The 26,589-nt window shown below is 48.1% G+C and overlaps 1 protein-coding gene across 1 annotated transcript; it reads left to right on the top strand.

Moving 5' to 3' along the window:
* The first annotated feature begins 6 nt into the window (after positions 1-6).
* YTHDF2 (YTH N6-methyladenosine RNA binding protein 2) lies at positions 7-21,392 on the top strand. The gene is made up of 4 exons (XM_026863512.1): positions 7-22; positions 429-508; positions 4,678-6,264; positions 20,460-21,392. The coding sequence occupies exons 3-4, from the start codon at positions 4,696-4,698 to the stop codon at positions 20,481-20,483; spliced, it is 1,593 nt and encodes a 530-aa protein (XP_026719313.1). The 5' UTR covers positions 7-22; positions 429-508; positions 4,678-4,695; the 3' UTR covers positions 20,484-21,392.
* The last annotated feature ends 5,197 nt before the right edge of the window (positions 21,393-26,589 follow it).

The following is a 26,589-nucleotide window of genomic DNA, read 5'->3' as shown; positions in this document are numbered from 1 at the left end:
CCCAAGGGCCAAGGCAACAAAGGTGAGAGCCCCGGGACTGGCGGGGAGGGCTGGGAAATGGGGGATCCCGCGGGGAAGCTGAGCCTGTGGGGAGCGTGCCCGCGGGGGAGGGACGGGGAGGATCTCCTCCGAAATTTGCTGGGCATGTCTTCGGGTCTCTGCGCCTTTGCGCAGCGGAGTGGCAGGGAGAAAAACAAGCCGTGGGCTGTGAAACCCGTCGTCGGTTCTGTGGCTGAGGGAAAGTTTGCGGTTCAAGAGTGTTTTGTGCGGTGCTGAAGTGTCTTTTCGCTCTCTGTTGGGCTGAGCGTGGCAGATCATAGCTAGTAGGGGTTCGTTACACTGTGAGGTTTGCCTTTCAAGACTTTAAGTCGGCAAACGTTCGAGTTTATCGGCAGAGAGCTTTCTAACGCTCTACATCTCTTCCTCAGTGCAAAACGGATCTGTGCATCAGAAGGATGGGTTAAATGATGATGACTTTGAACCTTACTTGAGTCCCCAGGCCCGGCCGGTGAGTAAGAGTACCTGCTAACCGGCAGGAAGCACCAAGAGCCCGGTGGCTTCCTGCTGCTCTCTAGTGAAGGCGAATTTAGCATCCTTGTGTTTCCCCATCTCCATTGATTGCATTTTGATGTTTGCCAGCTTCCTGACCATAATAAGCTATTTTATGTGTGTGTTTTTCCAGGCAGAAATCACTGAATTCCATTAGATTGTGGTGGGTGACACATAAAGGTTTTAGCAACTTTTAGAGGCTATAGGGACTTCCTACAGTTGGTATTCAGCTGCTTTTTTTTTTTTTTCTTTCTCTCTCAGTGTAACTGGCTTGAAGTTATCATTTCTGCTCTTTCAGTTTTACTGTTATGACCTTGTTTCCTTTGCTGGTTTCTGGCTCTTTACACCAAACGAGGAGATGCACTACACTGCATTGTGAAATCGCTTCACACGATGCAGTTACACTCTGAGGGCTTTTGGAAGATACTATCAACATTCTTATCTCTCCGTCAAGTAAACTGAAAATGCATGTCATGGGGTTTTCTCTATTTTTCACCAAAAACCCCGCAGAACACACATGTGATAAAGGCTGTTAAAACTTTTTTGAGAACTTTAGTTAGAAGCTGAGCCAGAGAGCTTGTGTTCAGCTCCTGAAAGTCACACTTCCAGATACGTTTCCTTTTAACTTTCTGTTTAAGATTAGCTCCACTGTTAACTGTTTTTTGTTTGTTTTTCTTAACGAGCAGTAGGAGTGTGACAGATGGAGTGCAGCTGATTAGATGGTACAAGTAAGCATTATAGATAAACATCTGTATTAGCACTGGAGCAGTTAGTTCATTCTCTTGGCTTCACTTTCTTCTCCAGTTGTGATTAGTAAAAATAAGTTGGTTTGTTTTCTCTTACTGAATTTTTTTGATCATTTTTACGAGTCAGTATATTTTTTTTTTTAATGTAATGGTGATGCATGTTTTAGTGCAACACAGGAACAGGTTTCTGTCTCACTTAAAATTTTCAACAAGTATTTTCCTAGTTTGTGCTAAAGAGATGAGGCTAAATATTCTTTAAGGTCCTGTCAGCTGTTCATAATCCAGCCTGTCCATTAAGATAGCTTAGTGCATTCACCTCCCTGAAAAGTTACAAGCCTAAATTTGACCTGATTATGGCAGGAGGCTGCAATTATGTTCTCAGGTCTTGAATGAAGCTAGCTACTTTCCTGGTAGCTATCATTTGATGGTGGAGTTTTTTCTACCCCAGAGATGAACACCAATTTCCAGCTTCCTTCTGAATGTGTATGTATTTCCTGCAAAGTATAGTTTTATTTAAATCTCCTAAAGAGAATGAAGGCTACTTGGTGAAGAACTTCTGATTACTTACTTTCTTTTTGCATGTGTCACACTGGTAAAAATACATTTTAAAAGTAAGGAAGCGATTAGAGTGTGCCCCAGAAGGTAGAGCAGAGCTGTTGCTCTATAAATTCAGCAGGAGAGAGGTAGAACCGCCATGTTAACTTCAAATTAAACTTTAGGGCCGCTTTATCTCACTTTGTGCTGTGTTGCTTGTCAGCTCTGGTCCATGTTTTGACACTCAATATAATAGAAAACAAAACCCTAGGGTTCAGCCTGGAGAGGGCCATGGTTCTGCTGAGCCAACCAGCCCGGCTCAAAAATAGAAATGTGTCTAAGTGTGCACATCTCTTCTGAACATGGGAAAGGAAGTTACAGATACAGCTCTGAAAAGCAAATGAAATGCAGCCCACTGCCACGGAGTAACAGGAGTGGTTGCTGGAATTGCATTCTGAGCTCTCCATGCAAGCATGAGGTAACCAAGTTGTAAAATTTCATGGCTCTTCATTCAGGAGATGCTGTTTCAGGAGTGACTGTTAGTAGCTTGTCAGCCTAGTAAATTAGGGTATTCTGTATTTTAAAGTTCAGGTATGCAGTAGGTGATTCTTCATCAGTTTAAAAAACCCAAAAGCTCTTACAGCAACAGCAAATTTAAACCCTTGTTCTAGTCTGAGGTGAAGTAGTGAGTTTGAGAAAATAACTGAACAAAAAGTCTTAGTCATTGGAGAGAATTAAAAGCCGGTGAAGTTTTATTTGCATACTAACCAGTAAGTGTGTCGGTTGTGCGAGTGCAGGGTAGCAGAGCGAGGTGGCATGTTTGGTAGCGAAGCGAGTTCTAGACATTCAGGTAGTGAGCAGCAGCGAGCCTGTCTTAAATCGGCTTGAGCTGGCAGTGCTCGACTGAGCGTTAAACTCCTGTGCTCCCTCCTTACTACACGGAGTAGCTGGTGAATACAGGTAATAGCTAAATATAGACGATGTTAAAATCTCTCAGGAAGTGAAACATTGTGTAAGAAACTGTTTTGAGGTGAGAAGGGGACAGGTTTTAATACAACAGCAGTGTGCTTTGTGCGCTTTGAGAGGGAAGCTTGTGGAGAGGAAACTGCTACTCTGCCTGCTGGGCTCAGGTTTTAGCCATGGGCCGGCATGTTTATGTTTCATTAAAGCTAATTTCCAGGAAAGTATACTGTTACTCTTATAATTGAGGGGATTATCTTTTGAAGAGACTTTGCTGGTTCAAAATAATAATTTTTTTTTTTAAGTTCCTTCATTTGCCTTACAAATTAGTCAGTGTCAGTATTTGTGCTTTGGACAGGTTGAGCCCTAAAGCTGCTCATTGGTTTGGGTTTAGCAAGACTGAGTTCCTCAATTAGTAAAACTACCCTGGGTAAGAGTTTTGTTACTAATTGGCTTTTGGGACCTCTTCTCCAGGAAAACAGAAAGGCTGGAGCGAGTGTCTCTGACTTTTCATGCATTCGCTCACACCATGAAGTACCACAGAAAGCTTTTTAGTGTTTTATACAACAAAACAAACCTTGTGTCTGAACACGTTATGTTACATAATTCCTGTTAATTTTTGTAAAGTTGGGGCTGGGTTAGCCCCAAACCTGTTGCTTTCCTTTAACTCAGTGGAAGGTGGAGAGGCAAACCAGCGATTTCTGGAGGGTGCCAGAGCCATCTTGAGAGCCTCCATAGATTTCAGTATGGCGTGAAGTCCTTTGGGAGCTGCACTTGGCACGTGAAAACATGATTCAACGAAAAATGGAGTAGAGCCTGCTGCAAGCCAAGCTTTTAAATGGGAACTGAACCTGACTTTCATCTCATCTGCATTGGGTTGGCATGTAAGCGGCTGTATAGCACAAGGCTGTCTGCACACAGGTTCAAATTACCGGATGATAATGTCCATTAGCATGGCTTTAACCGCTCCCCGGAGGGGGCCTTGGTTTGAATGCACAATGACAGATGTTTTTCATGTAAGCAAATCTTGGTGATGTCTGAGAGTTCCCTAATTGTAAAATTAGGCATTTGTTTTCGTAACCTAAAGGCTGCTTGGATGTTAAAAGGGAGACCAAGGCATGGAGCAGCTTTTTTTTTTTTCTCTCTGAATTTGAAGCCTGCTTTCTTGTGCTGCTGCTGTCACCGTGCTGTAAAAGGCTCCCACTGACACCCTATTGATCACTCCCCAATTTTTTTTTTAGTATGTGCCCACAGCACTGGAGCAGTTTGTGCTTTGAGCAACAGGCTTTAAGTCCCTGTTTGTTTGCAAGTTCTTGGAATATTACGAGCTCTGAAACTTTAAATTGTGGGGATAAAACAGTAAGTTTAAGGAAGGCAATTAGGGAGATTGATGAATATGGCAGTGTGCTTCCACTGGACCTTATTGCCCCATATTCCACTTCTCTTTGCATCCTTCCCCCAAAGCCTCCCTCGGACACCATAATAAGGGCTGATAAGTATGTTACACAGGCAACAAAAGCCCTTTTTGATAATAGTTCCAAAAACTAGAATATTTGGATGCTAGGTAAGATACTGTTTTTATAGCTTGAGCAGGAGCTGTGGGGCAGTCCAGTGTCCAGTCCCACATCACGCGTCAGGAACACAGTGTGCTCCCATCTCCGCATGGGAAGCTGCCTAAGCCTTTGTGTTTAATCTTTCTGGCAATGAAACAGTTTTTGAGCACTTCTAACAAAGGAGGTGTTTCAAGGCCGGGCCTGTTTATCTGCCCAGCCCTAAGGTAGGGAGGGGTGGGGCATGGGAAGTCTAAGATGGCTTTTTATTCCTGGTCCCTTGAAATTTGTTCAGCTTGTTCTAACTATTCAGTGCTTGTTTTTTTGGTTTTTTTCAGAATAATGCATACACTGCAATGTCTGATTCCTACTTACCAAACTACTACAGTCCCTCCATTGGATTCTCCTACTCCTTAGGCGAAGCTGCCTGGTCTACGGGGGGTGACCCGCCGATGCCCTACCTAACCTCGTACGGACAGCTGAGCAACGGGGAGCCTCACTTCCTCCCAGACGCGATGTTCGGGCAGCCAGGGGCCCTTGGCAGCACTCCATTTCTTGGGCAGCATGGCTTTAACTTCTTTCCAAGTGGGATTGACTTTTCGGCTTGGGGGAATAACAGTTCTCAGGGACAATCCACTCAAAGCTCTGGCTATAGTAGCAATTACGCTTATGCCCCCAGCTCGCTGGGTGGAGCCATGATCGATGGGCAATCTGCCTTCGCTAACGAGACTCTGAACAAGGCTCCTGGCATGAACACCATCGACCAAGGGATGGCAGCCCTGAAGCTGGGCAGCACAGATGTTGCAAGCAGCGTCCCAAAAGTCGTTGGTTCGGCTGTCGGTAGCGGATCCATTACCAGTAATATCGTGGCGTCTAACAGTTTGCCTCCGGCTACTATCGCTCCTCCAAAGCCGACCTCCTGGGCTGACATCGCCAGCAAACCGGCGAAGCAGCAGCCCAAGCTGAAGACCAAGAATGGCATTGCAGGTTCAAGTCTTCCACCGCCTCCCATAAAACATAACATGGATATTGGAACTTGGGATAACAAAGGGCCGGTGGCAAAAGCCCCGGCGCAGGCCTTAGTTCAGAATATTGGTCAGCAGCCAGCACAGGTGTCCCCCCAGCCCGTGGGTCAGCAGATCAATAACAGCCCCCCGGTGGCACAGGCCTCAAGCGGGCAGCAGCCCCAGGCGCTGCCCCCGCCGCCGCCACAGCCGGCCCAGCTGCCTGTGCCGCAGCAGGCGGCCCAGCCCACCCGCTGGGTTGCCCCTCGTAATCGTGGCAATGGGTTCGGTCAAAACGGAGTGGACGGTAACGGTGTGGGACAGTCTCAGGCCAGTTCTGGTTCTGCTCCTTCGGAGCCGCACCCGGTCTTGGAGAAGTTGAGATCCATCAACAACTACAACCCCAAGGATTTTGACTGGAACCCAAAACACGGCCGGGTTTTCATCATTAAGAGTTACTCTGAGGACGATATCCACCGTTCCATTAAATATAACATCTGGTGCAGTACAGAGCACGGCAACAAGAGACTGGATGCTGCCTATCGCTCCATGAATGGGAAGGGCCCTGTTTACTTACTGTTCAGTGTCAATGGTAGCGGTCACTTCTGCGGAGTAGCAGAAATGAAATCTGCTGTGGACTATAACACGTGTGCGGGTGTGTGGTCCCAGGACAAGTGGAAGGGACGTTTTGATGTCAGGTGGATTTTTGTGAAGGACGTTCCCAACAGCCAGCTGCGGCACATCCGCCTAGAGAACAACGAGAATAAACCAGTGACCAACTCCAGGGACACTCAGGAGGTGCCTCTGGAAAAGGCTAAGCAGGTGTTGAAAATCATTGCCACCTACAAGCACACCACCTCCATCTTTGATGACTTCTCACACTATGAGAAACGCCAAGAGGAGGAGGAAAATGTTAAAAAGGTAACTTGTTTGTCTGTCTCTGCGAAGTCCTGAGGGCAGGAAGTGGAGGAGGGCTGCCTTGCTCTGGACTAAATGCAGGCCTGAAGGTGTGGGCTGGCAAGCAAGCTCGGTGGGCATCTGAGCATCAGTCTGCTTTTTGGCTAGCTGTGTGCTCGGGCGTGGAACCCACTCCCCAGATGGCAGCCCCTGTTTGGGGTGGAAATGGGTGCCAGCACCCCGGGAGAGCAGCGTGAGGAGGCTTGCCCAGCCCCTGCCTGCAATCAGCTGCCCTTCAGTTGCTCTAAATCTCAGCCTTCCCTGAGTGCTGTATTCTAAACAAAATTTATTTCTGTGCTATTGTCAGCTCCTGGATCGGAACAGTTTAAAGTAGATCAGTGGGGGGTTTGAGGAGTTGTTAGAAAACAGAGCTGAGTCTTTGAACGGCCGCCTAATCCACCCCCTACCCAAAGTGGGGTCAGCGTGACAGATGTTTCCCACCACTTGTAAAACCTTCAGGAATGGCAGTTCCTGTCCCTCCCCAGGCAATCTATTCCTACGCTTAATTATCCTTCCTGTTAGAAGGCTTTGTCTAATGCCCAACCTAAATCTCCCTCGCTGCAATTTAAGTCTGTGACTGCTTGTCCTCTCCCCGGTGGATGCTGAGCAGGTCGTTCTGTGCCTCTTGGCAGCAAGTTTGGCTCATGGAAGCCGGTGGGCTCTTGCCTGTGTGGGCAGCGCTTGGCAGCGTGGCACGTGAGCTGTGCTCCTTGCCTGCCTGCAGCCACGCTGGCTTGTCGCTTGGGTCCATCAGCCCGAAGCCTGCTGTTATCATTGATTCATTAACAGGAGGATTTCTAATTGAAAATTCAGCCCAAAATTTGGTGACCGGTGGGCCTCGAATCTTACTTGGGTACAGCTGTGTTGAAGTCACCTGTGGCTGACCTTCCCCGCAATAGGGGTCTTGCTTGTATTTGATCAAAACAGTAATTACAAATTAGCATTAGCACAGCTTTCTGGTAGCTTGCCAGGTTTTCTGACAATCTCTAGTTTCAGCAAGGGGGAATTTTCCAAGCAGCAGTTGAACAGTCAGGAGCTGCAACTGCTCACCCTGACAGTGAATGCAGCTTTAATTTTTTTTTTTAATATATTTTACTTGAAGCATTGTCTGTATAAATAGCATCACCCATACACAAAGGTGGTCACGTTTTGCAGCTGATGCCCTAGAACTTACGGTGCTCAGACAATCTGTAAGGGAGGAAAACATTGCAAGATGTGGAGGTGTAAATCTGGGTTTTTTTGTGAGAACCTCAGTATTTTGCATGACTTCACATCCTAAAATTGTTCCACTCGCTATCCAGCCTGTACTGAAATGGTCGTTTCTCTTTTACTAACTGAGGTTTTGAAAGCAATCAGAAATTAGTCTGTGCAGGAGATCTCAGGAAGTGGGACTTCTCATGTGCCTCGGGTCTGACTTCAGGAAGCAAGTTTGCAGTGTGAGAGGGGCAGACCTTGGTGCAGTGGGAGAACGCAAGGGAGCGGGGAAAATGCTTCTGGAGGGCAGGTGGGGGATGGATGGAGGAGAAAAGTTAATGCTGGGTGGATGTAGGCAGGTAGGAAGTAGAAGGAAGAGCAACCGAGTGGGGAAGGCTGGGGGAGAGCAGACAGATTGTGCTCTTTGCTGCTGCAAAGCTGCAAGCGGTTTGTAATGTCTAGAAACCAGTAAGATATTAAAAATGTGGCTTAGCAGTTTTCTTAAGACTGCAAACCGTCTTTACTCATCTTTCCAACTGCATTTTGAAGTCCCCTCCCCTGCTTGCTTCAGTTTCTTCGAGGCACACGTGAGGGTCAGAAGGGGAAGCGGTGGCTGCCGGGCGCTCGGGGCAGCAGCACCCTCCTTTCTCAGCTGTTTGAGTTGATTCAGTGTGGCGCTCCGGTGCAGAAGCGGTTGATTAGGAGAACGTTTATTCTTTGGAGGGGAACTTAGTCATATATCTCTGGAATTCATAAGCAAGGAGGGAGCCTTGTAGATACACAGTTGGTGTTTGCTTTTTACCACTGACTCACTTTTTGTTGCATGCTCAGGGCCACTGCCCTGTAACATCCGGCACAGAGGAAGTGACTTGGTCTTTCTTTCAGCAGCAGTTTGACCTCCTCGACTGCTTGCTGACGCAGCCTTGAAGATGAGTGAGGTTTCTGTAACTGCTCTTTCATGGTTTCATTGAGCAGCAGTCACTTTTTGTTCAAGGAGGCTGGTTGGTTTTTTCCTGGAGTGAATGCTGACGGGTACCCTGAGGTCTGTGGGTGACAGAAAAACCCACGCCGTGTTACGTCTGCCTTGAAGCATCACATGTAATCACCTGGATTAAAAAAATATTTCAGAAACCAGAGTTGAGGCAAGTCAAAATGCTGCTCTGGCAGCAGCCGGTGGTGGTGCAGCTCCCTGCCTGTGGTCTGTCAAGCTGCTTTTGTGTCTGGGAAATCCCACTGCTACCAGCTCTTTGTCTTTGCCACCAGTCTTTGGATAGCAGTGATATGTTAATGTTTTGCATTCCTCTTCCTTGAAGCTTAAGAGTCTCAAGGTTTGGCTTATTTTGAACTTCTAGAAAGCTGCGATTGTTTCACTTGGCTTTAATTTGCCAAAACCTTTGTCTGATTAGCAGTTTGATTCCTGCATGCAGCAGATGGATGAGTTCTTGTGAAAGTCAGGAAACTCCTGAATATCCTTTTAGACTTCTCACCGTTAGTCACTTCAGAATTACCTAAAATAGTTCCAAGAAGTCATATGAAAAACGCTTTGCTTAGTGTTTGTGCTATTCCCGTTGACTGGTGAAGGGGTGGGGGGGGGTAGACAGTTCAGCGTTGAAAAGACTGAAATCATGCTCTTGCTTGTCCTTTTCTGTTGCCTGTGCCCATCTTGTCCTCAGAGACTTATCTCCATTTCTTTCGAGTGTCTTGCTTTGCTCTACTAATCCATTTTTCAAAAAGGTTTGTATGTTCTACTGACCCAAAATGATGAAGTTGACTCCCAGTGTAATCCCACCTAGGATTCCTTGAAACCTGTAACAGCTGCTTTTATGGTAGAGCTTGTTACCAAATTCTTCCCTGTAAGAAATGTTTTATCTTTATTGTAAAAAAAGCCCAAACAACAACAATAAAAATCTCCAGCCCATAGTAACACACTTGTTTTTCTAGGAATGTTGCAGTGACCTCAGTGTAAAGACCTTAGGTAGTGATCTGCCTGCATGGGAAAGGTTAACAACTTGTGTTTTCTGGAAAAGCAATGAATGTCAGCTCTTTAAGAGAAGTTTATTTTTGTTCTTTCTCCCATTGCCTTGCCCAGAGTTGGGGTACTTGACTGCTGGCAGATTCTGGGGATTTTAGGAAGGCTGTCCCATGAAAACCAGTCCTTTTCCTTCCAGGGCCAGAGTGTTCGGTTGTCAGGTCTGCAGTTAATAGGAGACACTTTGTCTTGGGACTTTGGTGGGTGTTGAGTCAGGATGAGCTGTGCAGGATGGGATGGGGGTTTTGTGGGTTTTTTTCAGGCTGAGGTATACCAGCCTCGAAACAGAAAGGCATGATTTGCCAGATTGGAGCTATTATTTCCGGAAATGTGCTGCTTTGTGTCTCAGCTGACACCGTCTGCTGGTTTAAGGAGTATTAATAGTGGCAAGTGTCACTGTCCCCCCTTAGAAGCTATGAGTTAAGGGAAAACTAAGTGGTGTTGTGTGAGCCTATTTGAAACTAGCAGACTGTTTCACATTTGCTGTAAAAAATAAATGTTTTCTGATGTATTTTGCAAAGCTCTTTTTTTCTTCCTAATTTGCAGTCTTGGAGGGGAGAAGAGGGCCCGTTTCCTATAGGGTGGGCTAGCACTTTTTCTCCTGCTGTTAGTCATCTTGGCTAGTGCTGAATTTGCTTTGGCTTTACCGTATCCAACAGGACAGTGTTTCTGACTATAATATTCAGTTCCTGGATATTGCATATCCAGGCAAAGCCAGCTGTTCCCCGTGACAGCAAGGGAACACGACTTGCACTCTCACACTTCTTTCATCCCGTGATCCCAAGGCTATTTACTCTTTCTGCTCCAAATCCTGGCCGTAGTGAAGTTGATTGATGCACCATGACAGAACTTCCTTACTGTAAATACCCTCTGCTCTTTGGCAAGGCACGCAGTTTCTCTCAGTTTATTTCCAGGCTTTTAAAATCCTGTAAGTGTGTGTCCGTGCTCATGTATTTGCCCAGTAATAGAGGAAACGGAAACCATACTGCTTATTCTGGTAGTTTGGTACTGGCTGGTTGACATAAGGAGTGCTTTGTGCTCATGATATTTTTAAGCCAGCACTACAAAGCCCTTAACAACATTCTCCTGTATTTTTGGTTGTGTTCTAGCTTTGTTTAAAGGCAGGGGAAAACTGGGGGTGGGGGGTGGGGGGTGGAAGGCTTAGATCTGGCTGGTGTTTATTCCTTATTTTCTGCTGTAAGACAGGGAACTTTTATTTCCTCATCCCTAAAACAGGAGCAGCTGGGAGCCATTTCACTGCAATTAGTGGAAGTTGAGTGGTGGAAGAGCAGCCTTGTAGCCCTGCCTCTCACTTCTAATATCTTGTTAGCAATCTTTAAAATAATATTTTTAATATAATATTTTGTTAATATTAAAATACAGTGTTATAATGTTTAAAGTCAAGTTGTTGAGGTTGATTTAAGGAGGTGTCAAGATGCGTTTTTTAAAATTGGGTTTTGAGGACTGGTGATGGGATTTGGAGCTGTTCTCCCATCACTGGACCAGACACAGTGTGGACCGTAAGCAGGGAGGAGGTTTTGCACCTCTTGCAGATGTGGCCAGCAGCAGGGGCAGTTTCTTTCACTTCCCATTCTCGTGAACTTGTTCCCAACTCACTTGTTGCCCCCTTGGTGTGGGCACAGCTTTGTGCCCCCTCCCATCCAGGTTATTTACACCTTGGCTGGGTGACTTCAGCTCCAAGTTGCAAATTACCCTGAACTGATCATTCTTATAAATATACTAAATGAATTCATTATGAACATACTAATGACTTCAAATGAACGTTTTAAATTTAAAAAATTAAAAATACTTTGTTCTTCCTTCAGCAGTTCAGCATGTGTGTGGCTGGCAAATTCCCTAGAAACAACGTGGGGGGGTTGGTATGTGAGAAAGGAGTATGTAAGATGGCAGTGGCAGCTTTTCAGGCGTTCTGGGTAACTTCCTGACACTGAGGTTAATAGCTGCTGTCACAGGCATTGTGTTCTGGGTGATTTTTATTAACAGCTACTTCTCAAAAAAAACATAGCTTTCCCTAGAAGATAAGTATTTGCCAGCCATTTTAAGCACCAGGGCACGGTCCTGTTGGGTTCCCTGGATTTTCTATCTGGTGCAGAAGTGCAGTGGGTCAGAACATGTCGCTTAAAGCTGATTAGGATCCCAAGAAAACTGTTGAAGCACATTTATACGTGAGCCTTGTGTGTGTGCAGTACATCAAGGATAGATTCACGCACCATGTCCCTCAACTTGTTCTTAAAGGTATTCTGTAATAGGGCTTTTTGGTCTGAAAAGTTACTTTGCTGTCTCCTGTAAAGTGTTAGGTGACAGGTGTTCATTCAGGAAGCTTCTTGTTCTGTACTGTGCCATGGGTTTTGCCACAATTATTAGAGTCCTCTTGTTTTCCTGGATTTTCTTATGTACGTGGTAGGAACTGTACGATTTGATGGCTTTGAGTTAATAAACCGATTCCTTAGCGGTGCAAAATGCTGGACGCTTGCCAGCTAGAGCTGTGCCACCCTGCTTTTACTGTAGCAGTTACCCAGGGAAGCCTCCGTTAACAAGGATTGTCATTATCCGAGCTGATGACTGGGATAGAGAGTTGATTGTAGCTCCATCCAGTGACTAGCTGCCCAGTGTGAGGTTTTTTAATTGACACATAAGTCATGTAATAGTGCATTTGAGCAGTTAATAATAAAGCGTTTGGATTTTGTAAGCCGTTCTTCAGCAGGAACTTGGAAATGAAGACTGCATTTCTGTTTCCATATCATTAGAACTTTTCTTATTAAAAGGACAATGCTGAGGATTTTTTTTTTTTGTGGTTAACTGCAGAGCTATTTCTTGTAATGTAATACCAGTTTAGAAGACTCAGATAAAAATCTACCTAAAACTGTCTCTTGTCTCTAATCTGGGGGGCAGGGAGGGAGAAACCACACTATTTTAGTTTCCTTCCCTATGTGTTTCTGTACACATGGGGAAGGCTCTGCTCTCTCAGCTCTGTGATTTGTAATGTGATGACATGTCCTGAAAAATTACTTCAGAGAGTTTCCCATTGTCATCTAGAAATTTTAGGAAATCACAAAGTCATGATCATGACCTTTTTTGGCTGTTGCAAGCCAGCCTGATTTGGGGTTCAGCTGATTTGAGTGCTATGATCTTGATGCAATTAAAGGAGAGGAAAAAAGAAAAGTTTGAAATATGAGACTGTTCCAGTGAATACTGCTTTCTGTTCCATTTCGAGTGGCAGTAAAATGAGGGTACACATGAACAGCTATAGGAAGTGTTGACTATTTTACTTGAGCTTGTAAATTCAGTTCTTCATGGTTGACAGATGTAGGCAAATAGATCTCCCCTTGTCCTTTCATAATACAGAATATTGTGGTGCGTTTTTCTTGTAGTGTGAAGTATTTCTTCTGCCTTATTTGCGATGGAGGTAGATTTTAGACTCAAACACAGGAACAGCTGCAGTGGGTCAGACCATAAGTCTGTGTTAGTCTAGTGTTGCATCTCTTGTGGGTGCAAGATCTGCAGGTCTGCTGGACACGTTAGAGAGACATTGCTTGAGCATCCTTGCTCTCTCTCTTTCCAAGTAAAAAGCTCCATGTGCAGCTCACAAGAGCAGATGCTTCAAAGGACAGTTCACACAGTTATTTATTCATCTCTGAAGGTTTTCCTTGCCTTTAAAAATTTATAGCTCAGGAATTTCTTTGACCCAGAGGATGTTCCTTTGTCTTCAGTAGCTCATCTTGTCCAAGATTTTGATGCATTCCTTGAGCATCCTCAGGATCCTGCAGCTGCAAGTTCTTCAGCTTAATTATGTGTTGTGTAAAGAAACATGTCCTTTTGGTTTGCTCTGGGTCTGCCTCATGATGCTCCCTAGTTCTTGCGCTGGAAGAAGTGGTGAGCAGTTGATTTTGATGTCCTCTCTGCCTGCTCTGCTTTTACAGTCACCTCTCTTCCAGGCTTGAGAACTAGAGAGAGCATGGTGGCTCTGCAGATGTCCTTGGCTCATCTCTGTTGTTTTTCTCTGACCCTTTTCCAGTTACTCTGCGTGCCCGTAGAGATGGAGAGGAGCAGAGCTACACACTGCTCGGGATGGAGGTGCCGCTTGATTTGTACAAAGGCGTACTGATGTGTTCTGTTCTCGTATTTACTTTTCCTGATGGTAGGCATTTTCCTGGAGTTGGGGATTGTAACCCTCAGCTCATGTTTCCTGTTGTTACTGGTCAGTTTGGAGCCTGTCATCTCAGAGTTAGGACGGTGCTTTTTCCCACATGCATCATCTGATTTACCCAAACCAGGCAAAACAAATTCACTGTCTTGTTCAGCTGCTTTTTCTCACAAAGCCCTCCATTTCTTCAGTCAGCTGCTTTTTTTTTTTATTACCCTGAATAGCTTTGTATCATCAGTAAACTTTGCCACTTTGTTATTCATTCCTCTTTCTAGATATTTTATGAATATATGGAATCACAAATTCTAGTGAATCTTCACAGGTTTTCTCTGCACGAGATCATCCAGTCCTTGGCATTGTGCTTGCATAGTGTGACACAGGACAGCACAAAGGCATTATTAACTTTACAGCAGTCAAGATTTTGAAACATGAAAGTGGGGGTCCTTCCTTTTTCTAAAGAATCATGTGGCACTCGTTTTCTGGTGCTAATATTTGCTGATATGATTTAAAGTAACCAAAGTCATGGAACACATTCCCAATGAGAAGCAACGCTTAATCTGTTTAAAAGAAACCACCTTCCTGTATCTGGTGTAGGTCAAAACTCTGACGTTTGAGAGTGAGCCTCTGGTAAATGCTGTCAGTATTTCAATGCTATTTGCTTAAACTTTCACATTAACTATTCCCATTACTTTCGTCCTTACTTTCTTCCCTGCTTTGTGAGGATTTCGGTGTGGACAGATAGGTCAAAGCCAAGTGCCCTGCTCCAGAGTGGGGAGATTGAGCTGCCCAAATGGGAAGTGTTGGCAAACTGCAAAAAGAAACATGGCAAACTTCTGATCCCTTGTAGTGAAAAGGAAGAATAGATTCCCTGGTTTAAGACAAATAGAATTTTTTTCCTTCCTAATGACTTGAAAGGACTTATGTCTTCGTTTTGTTTGTGCTCCAAAGCCAGCAAGTCCACTTCCAGTCCCTAGTGGGAGCCCAGTTATCCTCAAATAGAGTGCCACTGGGCGTCCTTCCAGGCCACTCTGCCTTGCTCGTTGCTCTAAATATTCATGTATGTTCTTAGCTTTTACTCCATTCAGTTTCCAGCATGAGTTTTGCCCTGTGGGACAAGGCTCTCTATGGGAGGGTCATTATAAATGTTTATGAGAGTTGGGCTGCTTTATTCCTGCAATCAAATGTGATGTTCAAACAAGAAGAGGTTCATTCTTTGCAGTTGTTTGCATCAGTTTTAAAGGTTCTAGGGAACAGCAGCTGCCTGCCAGTGTCAGACAGCTAGGACCACCTTGCTTGTGTAAAACCCACTGCAGGGGGAAAGTCCTGGCACTCTTTGTGTCCTTCTTACCCCCAGCCCCAAGCTGGTTGCTCTGACATGGAAATTTGACGTCTGATGTAAAGCGCATGATCACTGTGGTGTCTATTTTCCCTGATGTTAGGGCATGTTTTGGCTTGCAGCTGTACCTGAAGAATTGCATCTTGCTGTTCCTTATTTATTCTCTGTGACTTCATATCCTTCTGGCCAAATGGTGAGGTGACTGGTGTGTAGCAATGCTGTGGTGTGTTCAGGTTTCGAGAGGAAACCAGAACTTCCTAACTGCCCAGCCATGCGTGCTCAGCCTGGTGGCAGGGGACACTCTGGTGCTTCCTTCTGCATTTTGGGGGGCAAAGCCTGAATTGCAGGGGCTGACCAGGTGCAGTTGCATCCCTGCTTGGTTGAGACTTCAGTGATGCGAGTTTGCCCCTTTTGGGGTTGTGTGGATATCTGGGTTTGCTCCGTTAGCTTTTGATCTGTAAAACAAAAGGTCTCTCATGCTCTGACAAAGAGTCACTTTTATTTGCATATCTGCTGTCTTCATTCTTGGTGGTGAGCTCTGTTACGTGAATGGGAGATACGATGAACACGTCTGACTGTGACCAGATCACTACCTGATTTTTATCCCTTTCCTAGGTAAGACAGACTAGGATGTAGTTTTTCTCTGTAACTGATGGCTTTCCAATGCTGACATCAGAAAAACATCATGTTTGGTTTGTAAATCAGTTAGGACTTGAGGCTGTTTGGAGCAGATGAGTATAAGAAAGTGAGGCATCGTCCATCATCTGTGCTGGCTGTGACCATGCCTGGACCTGATCCTGCCGGGAGGGCCATGCCAGGCACGTCTGAGGAGCGGCCTGCCCTCACTCCTGATTTCTAAGGCAAGTCAAATGTTTGCCTCCGAGACACAGGTGCATTGGAAGTCCTGCTGCATTGTTTGCTAGGATTGCACCCAGTGCACAGCAGGCGGTGGTGGTGGAAGGAGAATTCAAACAGCAAAACGCTGCAGCAAGTGTTGTGGGTTGAGTTGGGCTGTTGAGCAAGGTGTCTGATGAGCAAGGCCAGTATTTGATTGCTGGGTGTCTCAGCCCTTTGGGAAATGATACTGGTAGCATAGACTGTACTCTAATGAGGTGATCTCCTGCTGTTCCTTTGTGAGCAGGTACTGGCCGAGTGATGCCTTTTGCTTGTAGGACCTTCTTAGTTTGAAGCTGAGACTGCTTCCTGGCCTGCCTGATGTCTTCAGGCTGCTGCACGGCACCCCAGGTCAGACAGGTCCAGATAAACCACGGTTAGTGTGCTGCACAGCTGGAAGCTTGTGGTTCTTCTCCGGGTTTTCCCTTTGATTATAGTCTTCTATTTCCCCATCTGTAGTGTGACAATAATATCCTTATCTTTGCCGGAGGAGTATTGAGGTTGAATGTTTGTTGTTAATCAAGGTAAAAGCCTCTGAACAAATGTGCAGCATTATCACCTATTGTCATCATTTCTTGATACAAACTCTTGAGCCTTTTGTTGTTGCTGCCTCCCCATAGTGTGACTAGATAACATAATCTCTCATCAGCCTTCTCCACCAGCTCGTTTAGTTGCTATTATCAGGACCTGGTTTGTGATACTGCTGCAGCCCCCCAGTGATGTGACTGAAGGGGCTTCAGTGGGGTGATTAGAGGACTCCTACCTCCACACGCTTGCCTTGTCTGAGCTTGGTGCGTCTAAACACCACCAGCCCTGAAGCATGCTCCTGGGGACCTGGGGGTGTCAGCACTTGATTTCAGCAATGGCTTTCTGGTCCCTGGTGTATCGCTCTGCACTTCAGTCATTTCAGTGCTGCCGTGCTCCTGTCCTCCTCCCCGGTCACTGAGGGGTTTGATAGATGGAGATGAGAGTCTGAGCTGGTGTCTTTTTCTTGCTTCTTCCACATGGATCAATAAGACATGGCCCAGGTGTAATGAAAGAGCAACCAAAAACATTTTCTGGTGGAATCTCTTTGCTCTCCGGGGACTATGTGCCAGAGCAAAGCCCAGTGTGTGCATGCAGATGTTGCTCTGCCTTCTCTTGAGCTATCCCACAGCTGGGTGGGCTGTGGGTTACCCCATCCTACAGCTCATGATTTCAGAGGAGGATGAGCCCAGGACAAACTTTTGCAACACTGCTGACCTTTTGCTGTGTGTTCTGGTAGATCTGTTTGCTACTCTGTTATGATGTGGGGGCTCACTTGTTACTCCACAACACCCCAAAGACCAAGATGTGTTCCTGGGATGTGCTGCAGTTGGGCTGGCAGATTAGGTAGTATAAAAAGAATCCTTCAAGCCCTGGCTACCCCCCTTTCCTAGGAAGAGAAAGCAAGACAGCGGCTGTGAATCTTCTAGAGAAGAGCAAGAAAAGCATTACAGAAATTAGTGCAGAGTTAGAGCTGTGCCTGCCCTGCTACAGTGCCCTTGGCAGCACCCGCTTGGCCGGGCAGAGCTCTTGGCTGGCTGCCTCCGCGTCTCTGGGCGCAGAGGCTTGGCTGTGCCTAAAGCCCTGCTCTTCGTGCAGGGCAGGAGAACCCGAGGGCAATGGTGAAGTCAACCCCTGCACAGCCCGTGGCAGGCGTGGTTAGATGTCATGCTGCATTTTTCTGTGGCAAGCTCCTTCAGATACTGTTGGCAACGCTGGTGGAGGGGAGTGGTAATTCTGTGTTGGTGTTTTGAGGTTGAGTAGCAGAAGTCTTAAACAGAAGACTGCGTTGAGAAAAATGGGGCTATAATCCACCCTGAAGTTGACTTTCACTTCAGTCCCCTCTTTAGCTTGGGGATGTGGGGACATCTGCTCCAGCTTCTTTTGATGGTGGTGCCTTCTGTTCTGGCACACTGGGATTTGGAGGGAGGGGGTGTCACTTTTTCAGTGAGGTTGGGTCCTATGTCTGCTCCTTGTTAACCGTATGCTGGCCTCAGGAGTGGCTTCTCCTTCACTGTGAGAAGTGACTTATCAGGGAGGGGTCCACCTTATCAGCGAACGGGGCAGCACACTCAGCTGGACCTTGGGCCACCATCTGCAGCCAGCCCAGGACACTGGCCCTGACTGCTGATGGAGAGGGGGGTGACTGTACCTGGCAGCTGCTTATCCCATGTCTCTGTTCGGAAAGACAGAGACATTAACTCAGGCAGTTGCAGCTTCTTCCCGAAGGAATGCGTCACGTTGCCATCTGTCCTTGTTTAATGTAACGTGCTGGCTGCTGAGCCAGGCAGCAGAGAAGGAACAGAGCTTGGCACCTTCCTCTTGGTTTGTGGCTTTCCCTGCAGTGCTTGTTTTGCTTCATGTTCAAGGCTGGCTTTGCTTCCCACCGTGGTGGGGATTTTTGCTGTTGTGCGATGGTGTTTTTTAGCAACGATTAGCACCTGCAACAGATTTGGGCAGACTGACTGGATAAGAGAAGAATTAAGTCGACTTATGTGGAGCAAATATTCTTGAAGAGAAGGTGTGCCTTTGTCTTATCCCTCTCCCCAGAAGGCACTCTGCACGGTATCACATGGGGCTTGCTTTGCCATCCAGCTCATGCAGAGGAGTTGGAGCTTGGAGCCTCCTTGGGTCACCGTGTGCATATGGCTGAGGGGCTGCCAAAGCCTGGGGTATTGTTTCAAGCTGGATGCGTGGCCTCCCTTTTGGGGAAGGTTTCTAAGAATAGATAACTCTACATGCTGTTAGCTCAGGGTGGAAGCTTCTCAGAGACAAGCTCTCCCTGGATTTAGCGGTGGTGGCAGAGGACGTTGTTTCTTCAGGCAACCCACATGCTTCTGGCAGAGGTTGCCAGCGAGCTGCTGGGGTGGAAGGGGAGGTGCCTCTGATCACCAAGTTAAGGTGGGGCAGGGTGAAAGTGGGACACGAGGGACGCAGCCCAGGCAGAGCAGCAGACTGGCAGGGAAGCATCCTGAGCTGAAACAATGAGCTATCAGTTTCAGAGCCCTGAGAGGGTCCCTTCTCTACATGATGTAAGTTAACACAAGGGAGAATCCATGTTGCCTCGCTCTGCCGGTGAGCACCTACTGCTGGGGTTGCTTTGCTGTGAGGCACGATGTGCTTTTGGCATCTCTTAGGTCTGGCTTAGGTAGCGATTCACTTGCTCCACCACTGAGCATGGGAGACAGAGCCAAAACACCATAGTGCCCTTCACACAAGAGACTACAGGGACTGTTCTTGGAGAAGATGCAGCCGAGAGGCAGGGGGGAGCATCAGCCAAGAGCCCTTTATCTGTTGACGGGTTTTATTTTTGAGGTGGTGTCATATGATCTGGGAATGGCACTTTGAACACAGGCTGGGCAGCATCTCTGAACCCTTTGGGATGGTCTAGACCCACTTGTGTGCAAAGCTGCTGGGTTTGGGCTTAATGTGGTGCTTGGCACAGGAGAGGATATAGTAGCCCTTGATGCCTGGGTATATTTGGTGCTGTGCTGCCTGTTCAGCCTGGGGTAAATGTTTGTCTGGACAGTGTGTTCCTTCGGTGCTGGAGGAGAGATGGGGATGAACACCAAGGGGGTGGTAGCAGCAGTCTGTGCAAAACCTCTGTGAACCTGTTGGCTTTCGAGAGAGATGCCATCAGTAGGTTTCAGAGTTATCAGTGAGGTGTTCTGCTGGTAGCTGCGGGCTATTTCAGGCCCTGCAGACCAAGGCAGATGTCAGTACTCCCTGGGTGTGAGCTGCTCATGTGAAGGTGCAGGTCTGTGCAGCGCCCGGGGCACCAGCCTGCCCTGCTCTGGCAGCAGCTGGGCGCAGGCAGAGCTGTGCTGCCAGCCCCGATGTTCCTTCCTCATTTTCCTCTTTCTTCCCCACGATGCAGGGGGGCTCCCTGATCCCCACAGCGCTCCCAAGTCCTGCTCCAAAGTTGCCCAAGCCCTCTCCAGCCCAGAGCTCTGCTTTGCCCCGGTGCTGGTTCCCAGCCTGGCCATGGCTGTGGGTCCGTGTCCAGGAGCAGGGAGCTCTGTCACCCCGCTCTCAGCCCACACTGCCTGCAGCTGCAGAATTCAGCATAACCTAGACCCACTCTTTTATTCACAAATTCTTCCTCAGTTTGTTTTTTGGGGGGTGTTGTTTTATAGGTTTTTTTTTTCCACTGTTCCTCTTTATACTGTTAAACTTCCAGCTTGGAGCAGCCTGGTGGTGTCTGTCCTGGGGAGAGCCCTTAACTCTGCTGAAGGATGCTGCCGTGAGCAAGAAGAGAGGAAGAGGAGCAGAGCTGTGGTAGCAACAGCCCTCTTTAAGGGGAAACATGATGAGCTGGTAGACCCAAGCGGTGTGATACGTCGTCACACGCGCCGTACGCAGCTGCAGCACCTCCTTTGCAAACAGAAATGCTCTTTCTCAGACTTTGCTCACGTGGGACAGGCCTCTGTCGCAGATCCACGTGCTGAAATGCTGATGGGCGAAAGCGATGAATAAAACTGCTCTCTGCTAACGTGTTCTTCTCTTTTCTTTTGCAGGAACGCCAAGGCCGTGTCAAGTAAAAGGCCATTCCTCCCACAGAGACTGCAGCAGAGATTGCATCCCAGCTATCTTTCAGAGCGAAAAAGAAAGAGCAAAAACATCCCACCGAGAATTAGGACTTTTTTTTCTTAATTTCATTGACTTCAAAAAGACTCTTACAAACTTGCAGTTTAAAAAAGAAAAAAGTATTGGAATTTCACAAGACATAGGACTTTAAAAAAACAAAAACAACAAAAAAAAATCCCTTCTAGGTAGAGTATAGGTAAAAACTGTCCCCTTTCTTTTGGCTTTGGTTGTGATTTCAGAGCATACGCTTTGTTTTTTGTCTTTTTACTATGTTTTTTCGGATTTTTAAGTCCGTAAGTGGCATATGCCTTTTTTTTCTCTAATTTTTAAACCCCCCGCTTCCCTTCCACCCCCTTGCGCCTCCTTCCCCTGGTTTTGACATTTGCACTTGGAACACCGAGTTGTAACATCCACCACAGAAAGTGGAGTAACTTTTTTTTTTTTCTTTCCCCCCACCCCCCCGTGGCCTGGAAGAGGAGGAATTCTACGAGGAAGTTGGGGGTTTGGCCGAAGAAGATTTGAACAGAAATTGTCCATGAGGTGGTGTCTTAAAGGTGGTTCATTTTTCTCTGACCCTTTGTTACTCAAAAGTCAAGTACTAGGAGTCCTAAGAAATGTTCTGTTCTTGTGCATTATACGGATTTACAGATTAAGTCTGGATTAATTTGATTTTTGAAAGCTAAGAACAGTGGTAAAAACTTGTTTTGTTTACAGGAAAATGAATTTTGGACACAAAAAAAAAATATTGTAAAATGTGTAGTGAATATGTTTCTTCAGTTTCTTGTTCAGCCAATGAGGAATGGGCGTTGCCTTTCTTTTCACCATTAATCACTTCTCAATAATAAACGTGAGATCCTGTTGAGCATCACTGTTGTCTGCCGCTCCCTTTGCAGCCCTGCCCGCTCTGTGGCGTAGCGAGGACACGCGCCCCCTCTGCACAGCAACTCGGGGGGTCAGTGTTGTATTAATACCTTAAAATAGTGAGTGAAATCTGGTTTCTCCTTGGGTTTGAAGGAGGGTGGTGTGACCTGTCTCTGGGCACAGTACCAGGGCTTGGTCCCAGCACATGGGGATATCCAGGGGTATGGGGGAGAGGGGTGGTGCCCACCTGGCCTTGCTGCTCAGGATTTGTTCCCATTTTCTGGGTAAATTGGGGATTATCCAGCTCCTTCCAGGTGTGTGAAATGCAGACACCTGCTCGCCCCTCCCTCACCTCCCCTGGGAAAATTGCTCGAGGTCAAGAAATCAAAAATCCAGGTTTTCTTGTTTTGGCAGTTCAGAGGGAATAAAAGAGCCACAAATGAATCTAATGTCTGAGCCAGTAACAGTGCTTTAATTGTCAATACTTAATGGCTTGTTGTCAAGGAAAATTGTGCTGTTGAAAAGCTTTTGATTATTAAATTGCAGTCGGAAAACATCTGGAACCAGCCAGCTGCTGCCTCTGCTCTTCTCACCTTGAGTGCAAAATGAGCCTGGCGTGCCTCACTTGCCCATTGCACGGGGCAGAAAATGCTCACGCACCCTGTATGCACTCACCAAAAAGTCTGTAGATTTTTTTTTTATTTTTTTTTTTTGACTAGTTTTTGCTTCTGAAAAGCAAACAAACAAAACCCAGCTCCAAATAGCCCAGTCTGGGTTGGGTGAGGACCTGGGCTGCTTCCTGGGGAGGCGTGTGGGCTGGCAGCAGAAGCAGTTGTGTGGCCATTGGTGTTTTATTGGGATATTTTACTTGTTTTCTCTGGAAGAATTTCTGTCCTCTTTGATTGGCCTATCTGTTCACCTCCAAGCTGCCTGAAAGTGCAAATTCCTTGCTGGTGTCCCGATGAATTTTCAGAGGGAGTGTAAAACCTGCGTTGTGTGCAAAGCTGGAGGAAATAAGGGCAGAAACCTCGACTTGATTAAAGGCCCAAATGAAACAATTTGTCTTTTGCAAGAATCCTAGTCAGGAGTAACAACAAAAGCTGGAGAGTGGGTTTTATTTTTGCCGTGCCTGGCAGGTGTTTGCATGCTCAGCTTCACTGTTGGTCAGACCCAGTTTGATTCCCCTTTTGGTCTTCAAGCAACGACCGGGGAGACACGTGAGAGGAACGGGAAGTTGTGATTTGAAAACCACAATACTTCAGATGCAGGTGTAGTACCTACAATTATTTTTACATAAGAAAAAAATAACTTGATTTGCAGGTTCTATCCACGTCCTCTAATCTGGGATGGCCACATGCCGGTGTCATGAGCTGCTTAAATTTCCCCATGAGCTGCCCGAGAACTAAAATACTCTTTTTTTCTTTTTTTTTTTTCCCCTTCTTTTAAGGAAAAGCAGGTAATTGCTGGGACGTCGCACTCCTAATGCCTGTGTTCCCCACAGGATTTATGCCGCAGTGCCTTCAACCTTGGCATCACTTCCATGGAAACCAGCTGCCTCCGGGGCTGTGTGTGGGGGCAGGTGTGCAGGGACCTGAAACAGCCCTGTTTTCCCCCCAAACTGGAGAGGGGAGAGAAAAAATAGCTGGTTTTGTACATTGCTGCTGGCTGTGCTCCTCCTTTGCTGTTTGGGAGACCTGTGGGGCTTCTGGAGGGGAACAAAAAGGATGACACCAAACTTGGGCCCAAGGTTAAATATTAGGAGGGTTTTTTTAAAGGAAGAAGCCAAGTGAACGTTGCAGTGAGTAGAAACAGTCCTGGGGAAAAGGGGAAGCTTGGATGTGGGGAAAAAAGTGAGTATTTGATGAGTGATTTTGAGGCAGCTGCTTCTGACCCTCCCAAGGATGCTCAGAGGGCAGGACTAGCTGAGAACTGCTTCAGTCTGAGCCTGGGCCTGTTCTAATCTAAATGTGGACAAAAATGGGAACTTTCTGGTGCACCTGAGGAAGCTTTGCAGACAGCGTGCGTCTGCGGCAGTCTTCAGGATACGGGCAAAGAAACCCCAACCCTTCCGTAATTACAACTGAATGCCATTTCCCTGTGAGCGTGGCACAGGTAAGAGCAAAAGGTATTTATTACTGCTGTTTCTTTGGAAGAAAAAAAAAAAAAAGGCAAAATACTTGCACAGTTCCCTGAGCTGCATGAGGAAAAGGATCCCTGCCTGATTTTTACCTGCTCTCCCTGGCTCAGAGGGAGGTGAATTCCCCCTGCCCCAAGGCCCTCGCTAGCAGGGGGAAGGGGCTGGGATGCAAAGGGCCGGTGGGAGCCGGGGGGCTGCTCACCAGGTACCACCGACAGAAAAAAACCTTTGGCTGCTTCTCTTCCTGGAGTTGGATAAACCTGAGCTTGGCCTTTGCACAATGGGTCAATGCAGGGGCTAATTGGGGGGTTTCCAAACTGTTTGCAAACACCCCGACCCCCTGGAAGGAAACGCAGCTCAGCTGAGCCCCAGAAGGCAGCAGAACCCAGGCTGGGGGGGTTTGGGAGGGCTGGTTTCTGTGCTGTGGCTGAGCACCCAAGGGCTGCTCTCGCTGTTTCAGTGTCCGTGGCTGTGTGTGGTTGTGCACCCCTCTGCACCCCCACGCGATGCTCTCCCAGCCTCTCTGAGCCGTTTTGGGGCTGCAGAGCTATCGCAAGGCCTGGGAGGCAGCTGTGCTTTCAGGGAAGGACAAGACGCTTCTAAAATAAGCATTTTTGAATCCTTGGGGCTGGGGCAGAGGTTGGGAGCAGTAGCGGAGGAGCCCGGTGCCATCGCTGCAGCCCTCCCTCCGCAGCCTCGAGTCACTGAGTGTGGTCCTGCAGGGACCCCCGAATCTGCCCAGCGGCGATGGGGGGGGGTGTCTGAGCATCCAGCTCCTGCTTGGGTGACACCGAATGAGTGTCGGCTGGAGCCCGGCTCCCTCCCCCGGGGAAGGGTGGGTGCTGCACCCGCACTGCCAGAGCAGGGGCTGGAGCCGGGGGCGGGGGGCTGCAGGGACCCCACCATGAGGCCACAGAGGCTCTGCAGGTCTGGTTGCTGGGACAGCCCCGTTGTGTGCAGCTCCTGGGGGACCTGCAGCTCTTCTGGTGCCCCGTGGGTCCCTGGGAGAGGGGGAGAGACCAGCCGGGGGGTGTGATGGGCTCAGCCATGACTCCGGTCCCTGCGTATGGGGCAGCACCCATGTCCTCGGGCCACAGGAGATGAGCAGGGTGCCGGGGTGCTGAGAGCCCAGGGGAGTTACTCTTGTTCCCAGAGCCATTTTGGGGGATGTGCCATCCCCCCACAACACAGCACCAGGGCTATGTTTGTTTAGAGATTAGATCCTTTATTGATGAACTGGACCCTTCCCCTCCTGGATGCCTCGGGACAGCCCCAGCCCCACAGGTCACGTCCCACCGCCGGTGTCCGGTGGGGACCCAAGCAGCAAGACACAGTCTGTCCCCCAGCCAGACCCTCTTCCAGGGGCTTGCAGGGTGTTTTAACAGCCGTTGTTGGCTCCTTCATCCAGGACTTGTTTTGGTGGCCGGGAAGGAATAGAGCGTGATGCCTGGTCCTGCCCTCCCCGAGTTCTGGGTGCCAGGGATGGGAATGAGCAGATCCGGGCTGAGAAAGGAGCAAGTTGCCTGTGAGGGCGTCTGTCCCGGGGCTCGGCATCTCCATTGCCTTTGCTGCTCTCCGGAGGGCAGAGACTGCTCTGGGTGGTGGGTGGTTGGGTTACGCAGGGCCCATGGGAGGACAAGGATGCAGGAAACATGGCTTCGTACTGCCAAGGCTGCAAGTGGATCCCAGGAAAGACACGGGGCTCAGCACCTCATGGCCTGGCTGCAGAGATGCTGGCAGCCACGAGCTTTGGGGGACAGCGGCAGCAGCAAATCTTCAGTGATGAGACACTGGTTCTGGGCAGAGTGCTTGGCAGGGGAGAGCAGGACACAGGGAAAAGCAGAGTCTACTTGTGCTTTGTGCAGGGAAAGCAGCAAATAGCATCCTCTGAGGGAGCAAACATCAGCTCTGCTGCGGCCTTTGGTGATGGGCAGGTTCCTGGATTAGTCCTTGGGGAGCTGTAATCCTGAGAGCCCAAAAAGCATCTTGCTGGGACAAACATGGATAAATCTGGAGCCATGGAAAAGGCCGGCTCACGTGGGCTAGGGGAGTGATGTGCTCTCTCTTCCAGGAGTGGTTTATCCAGCCCTTCTCCTGCTCCGGGGGCTGCGGTGGGTGAAACCTCCATCCAAAATGTGGCCCCCAGGAATGTGGGGCATGAACGACCGCTCTGGGCTTTGGCTCAAGGTCTGTGGGTGTATCCCAAAGGTGACTGGAAACGGTGGCCCAGGAGAACACCGGGACTGCAAAAGCATCTGGTCAAAGTTTGGCTGAAAAAAACCTTGGAGCTGTCATCGTGTCTCTTCCCCCATCAGTGAGGAGCAGCCAGGTGGGAAGCTGGTGGTGCTGGCTGCGGAGGGGCTGGGTGGTGGGATGGGGGCTGATTCCTCCCCACTGCTCCCAACTCCCTGGGAGAAGGGTGTTAATGCAGCCGGGGCAGTCCTGGTTCTCCTCCCCTCACTAACGAAGGCTCATTAAGGGGCATTTGGGTGCTCCCTTCCTCCAAACTGTCTCTGTCTGTGTCCCCCCTTCCCACCCCATCAGCTCCAGCATCTCTGAAGGCAGCAGCACCTGCTCCTGGAGAGGGAGAATCCAGGCTTGGGGGTCTGTGGGTTGGAGGGGGGATTTGGAGGTGTCCTGGACTCGTATCCCCTCTCCTGTCCTTGGCAGAGCTGGATGGGGGGCAGCTTGGGGGTCACAGTCTGTCCTGATGATCTTGGGGGGTTCTGGGTGGTGTTGGGGGGGCATTACCTGTGCTGAGTTTGTGAGGCCTCTGCTGGTCTTTACCTGCTGCTGTTTGGGACCAAATCCTGACCTGAAGGGTTGGAAGGCCTGGACCATAGGTTTGGAATTTGAGGCAGTTTCAGCCATTTCAACTATTTTGATGCTAAAATGCTTTGTAGAAATAGAGCAGATGAGATTGTACCGGTTTTTACTTCCCTCTGCTCAACCCCTCCAGGACCAGTGTTCCCAGCCCCACTCGAATGCACCCAAATTCACCGCACTTCAGCTGCTATTCCAGCACCTCCCTGTCCCCCCACAACCAAGCAGCCCCCAGCCCC

This window comes from Athene cunicularia (assembly GCF_003259725.1).
Source record: "Athene cunicularia isolate RWA chromosome 23 unlocalized genomic scaffold, athCun1 chr23_part2, whole genome shotgun sequence".
Lineage (NCBI taxonomy): Eukaryota > Metazoa > Chordata > Aves > Strigiformes > Strigidae > Athene > Athene cunicularia.
The sequence above is the reverse complement of the archived record's forward strand: the minus strand, read 5'-3'. Positions and strand labels throughout refer to the sequence as shown.

What these genes read in the sequence shown, in the direction of transcription:
- YTHDF2 (XM_026863512.1), top strand. Translation starts at nt 4,696, where the DNA reads ATGTCTGATTCCTACTTACCAAACTACTACAGTCCCTCCATTGGATTC. An exon ending in AGGAGGAAAATGTTAAAAAG is followed by an intron (nt 6,265 to 20,459) that starts GTAACTTGTTTG and finishes TTTCTTTTGCAG; the next exon opens with GAACGCCAAGGCCGTGTCAA.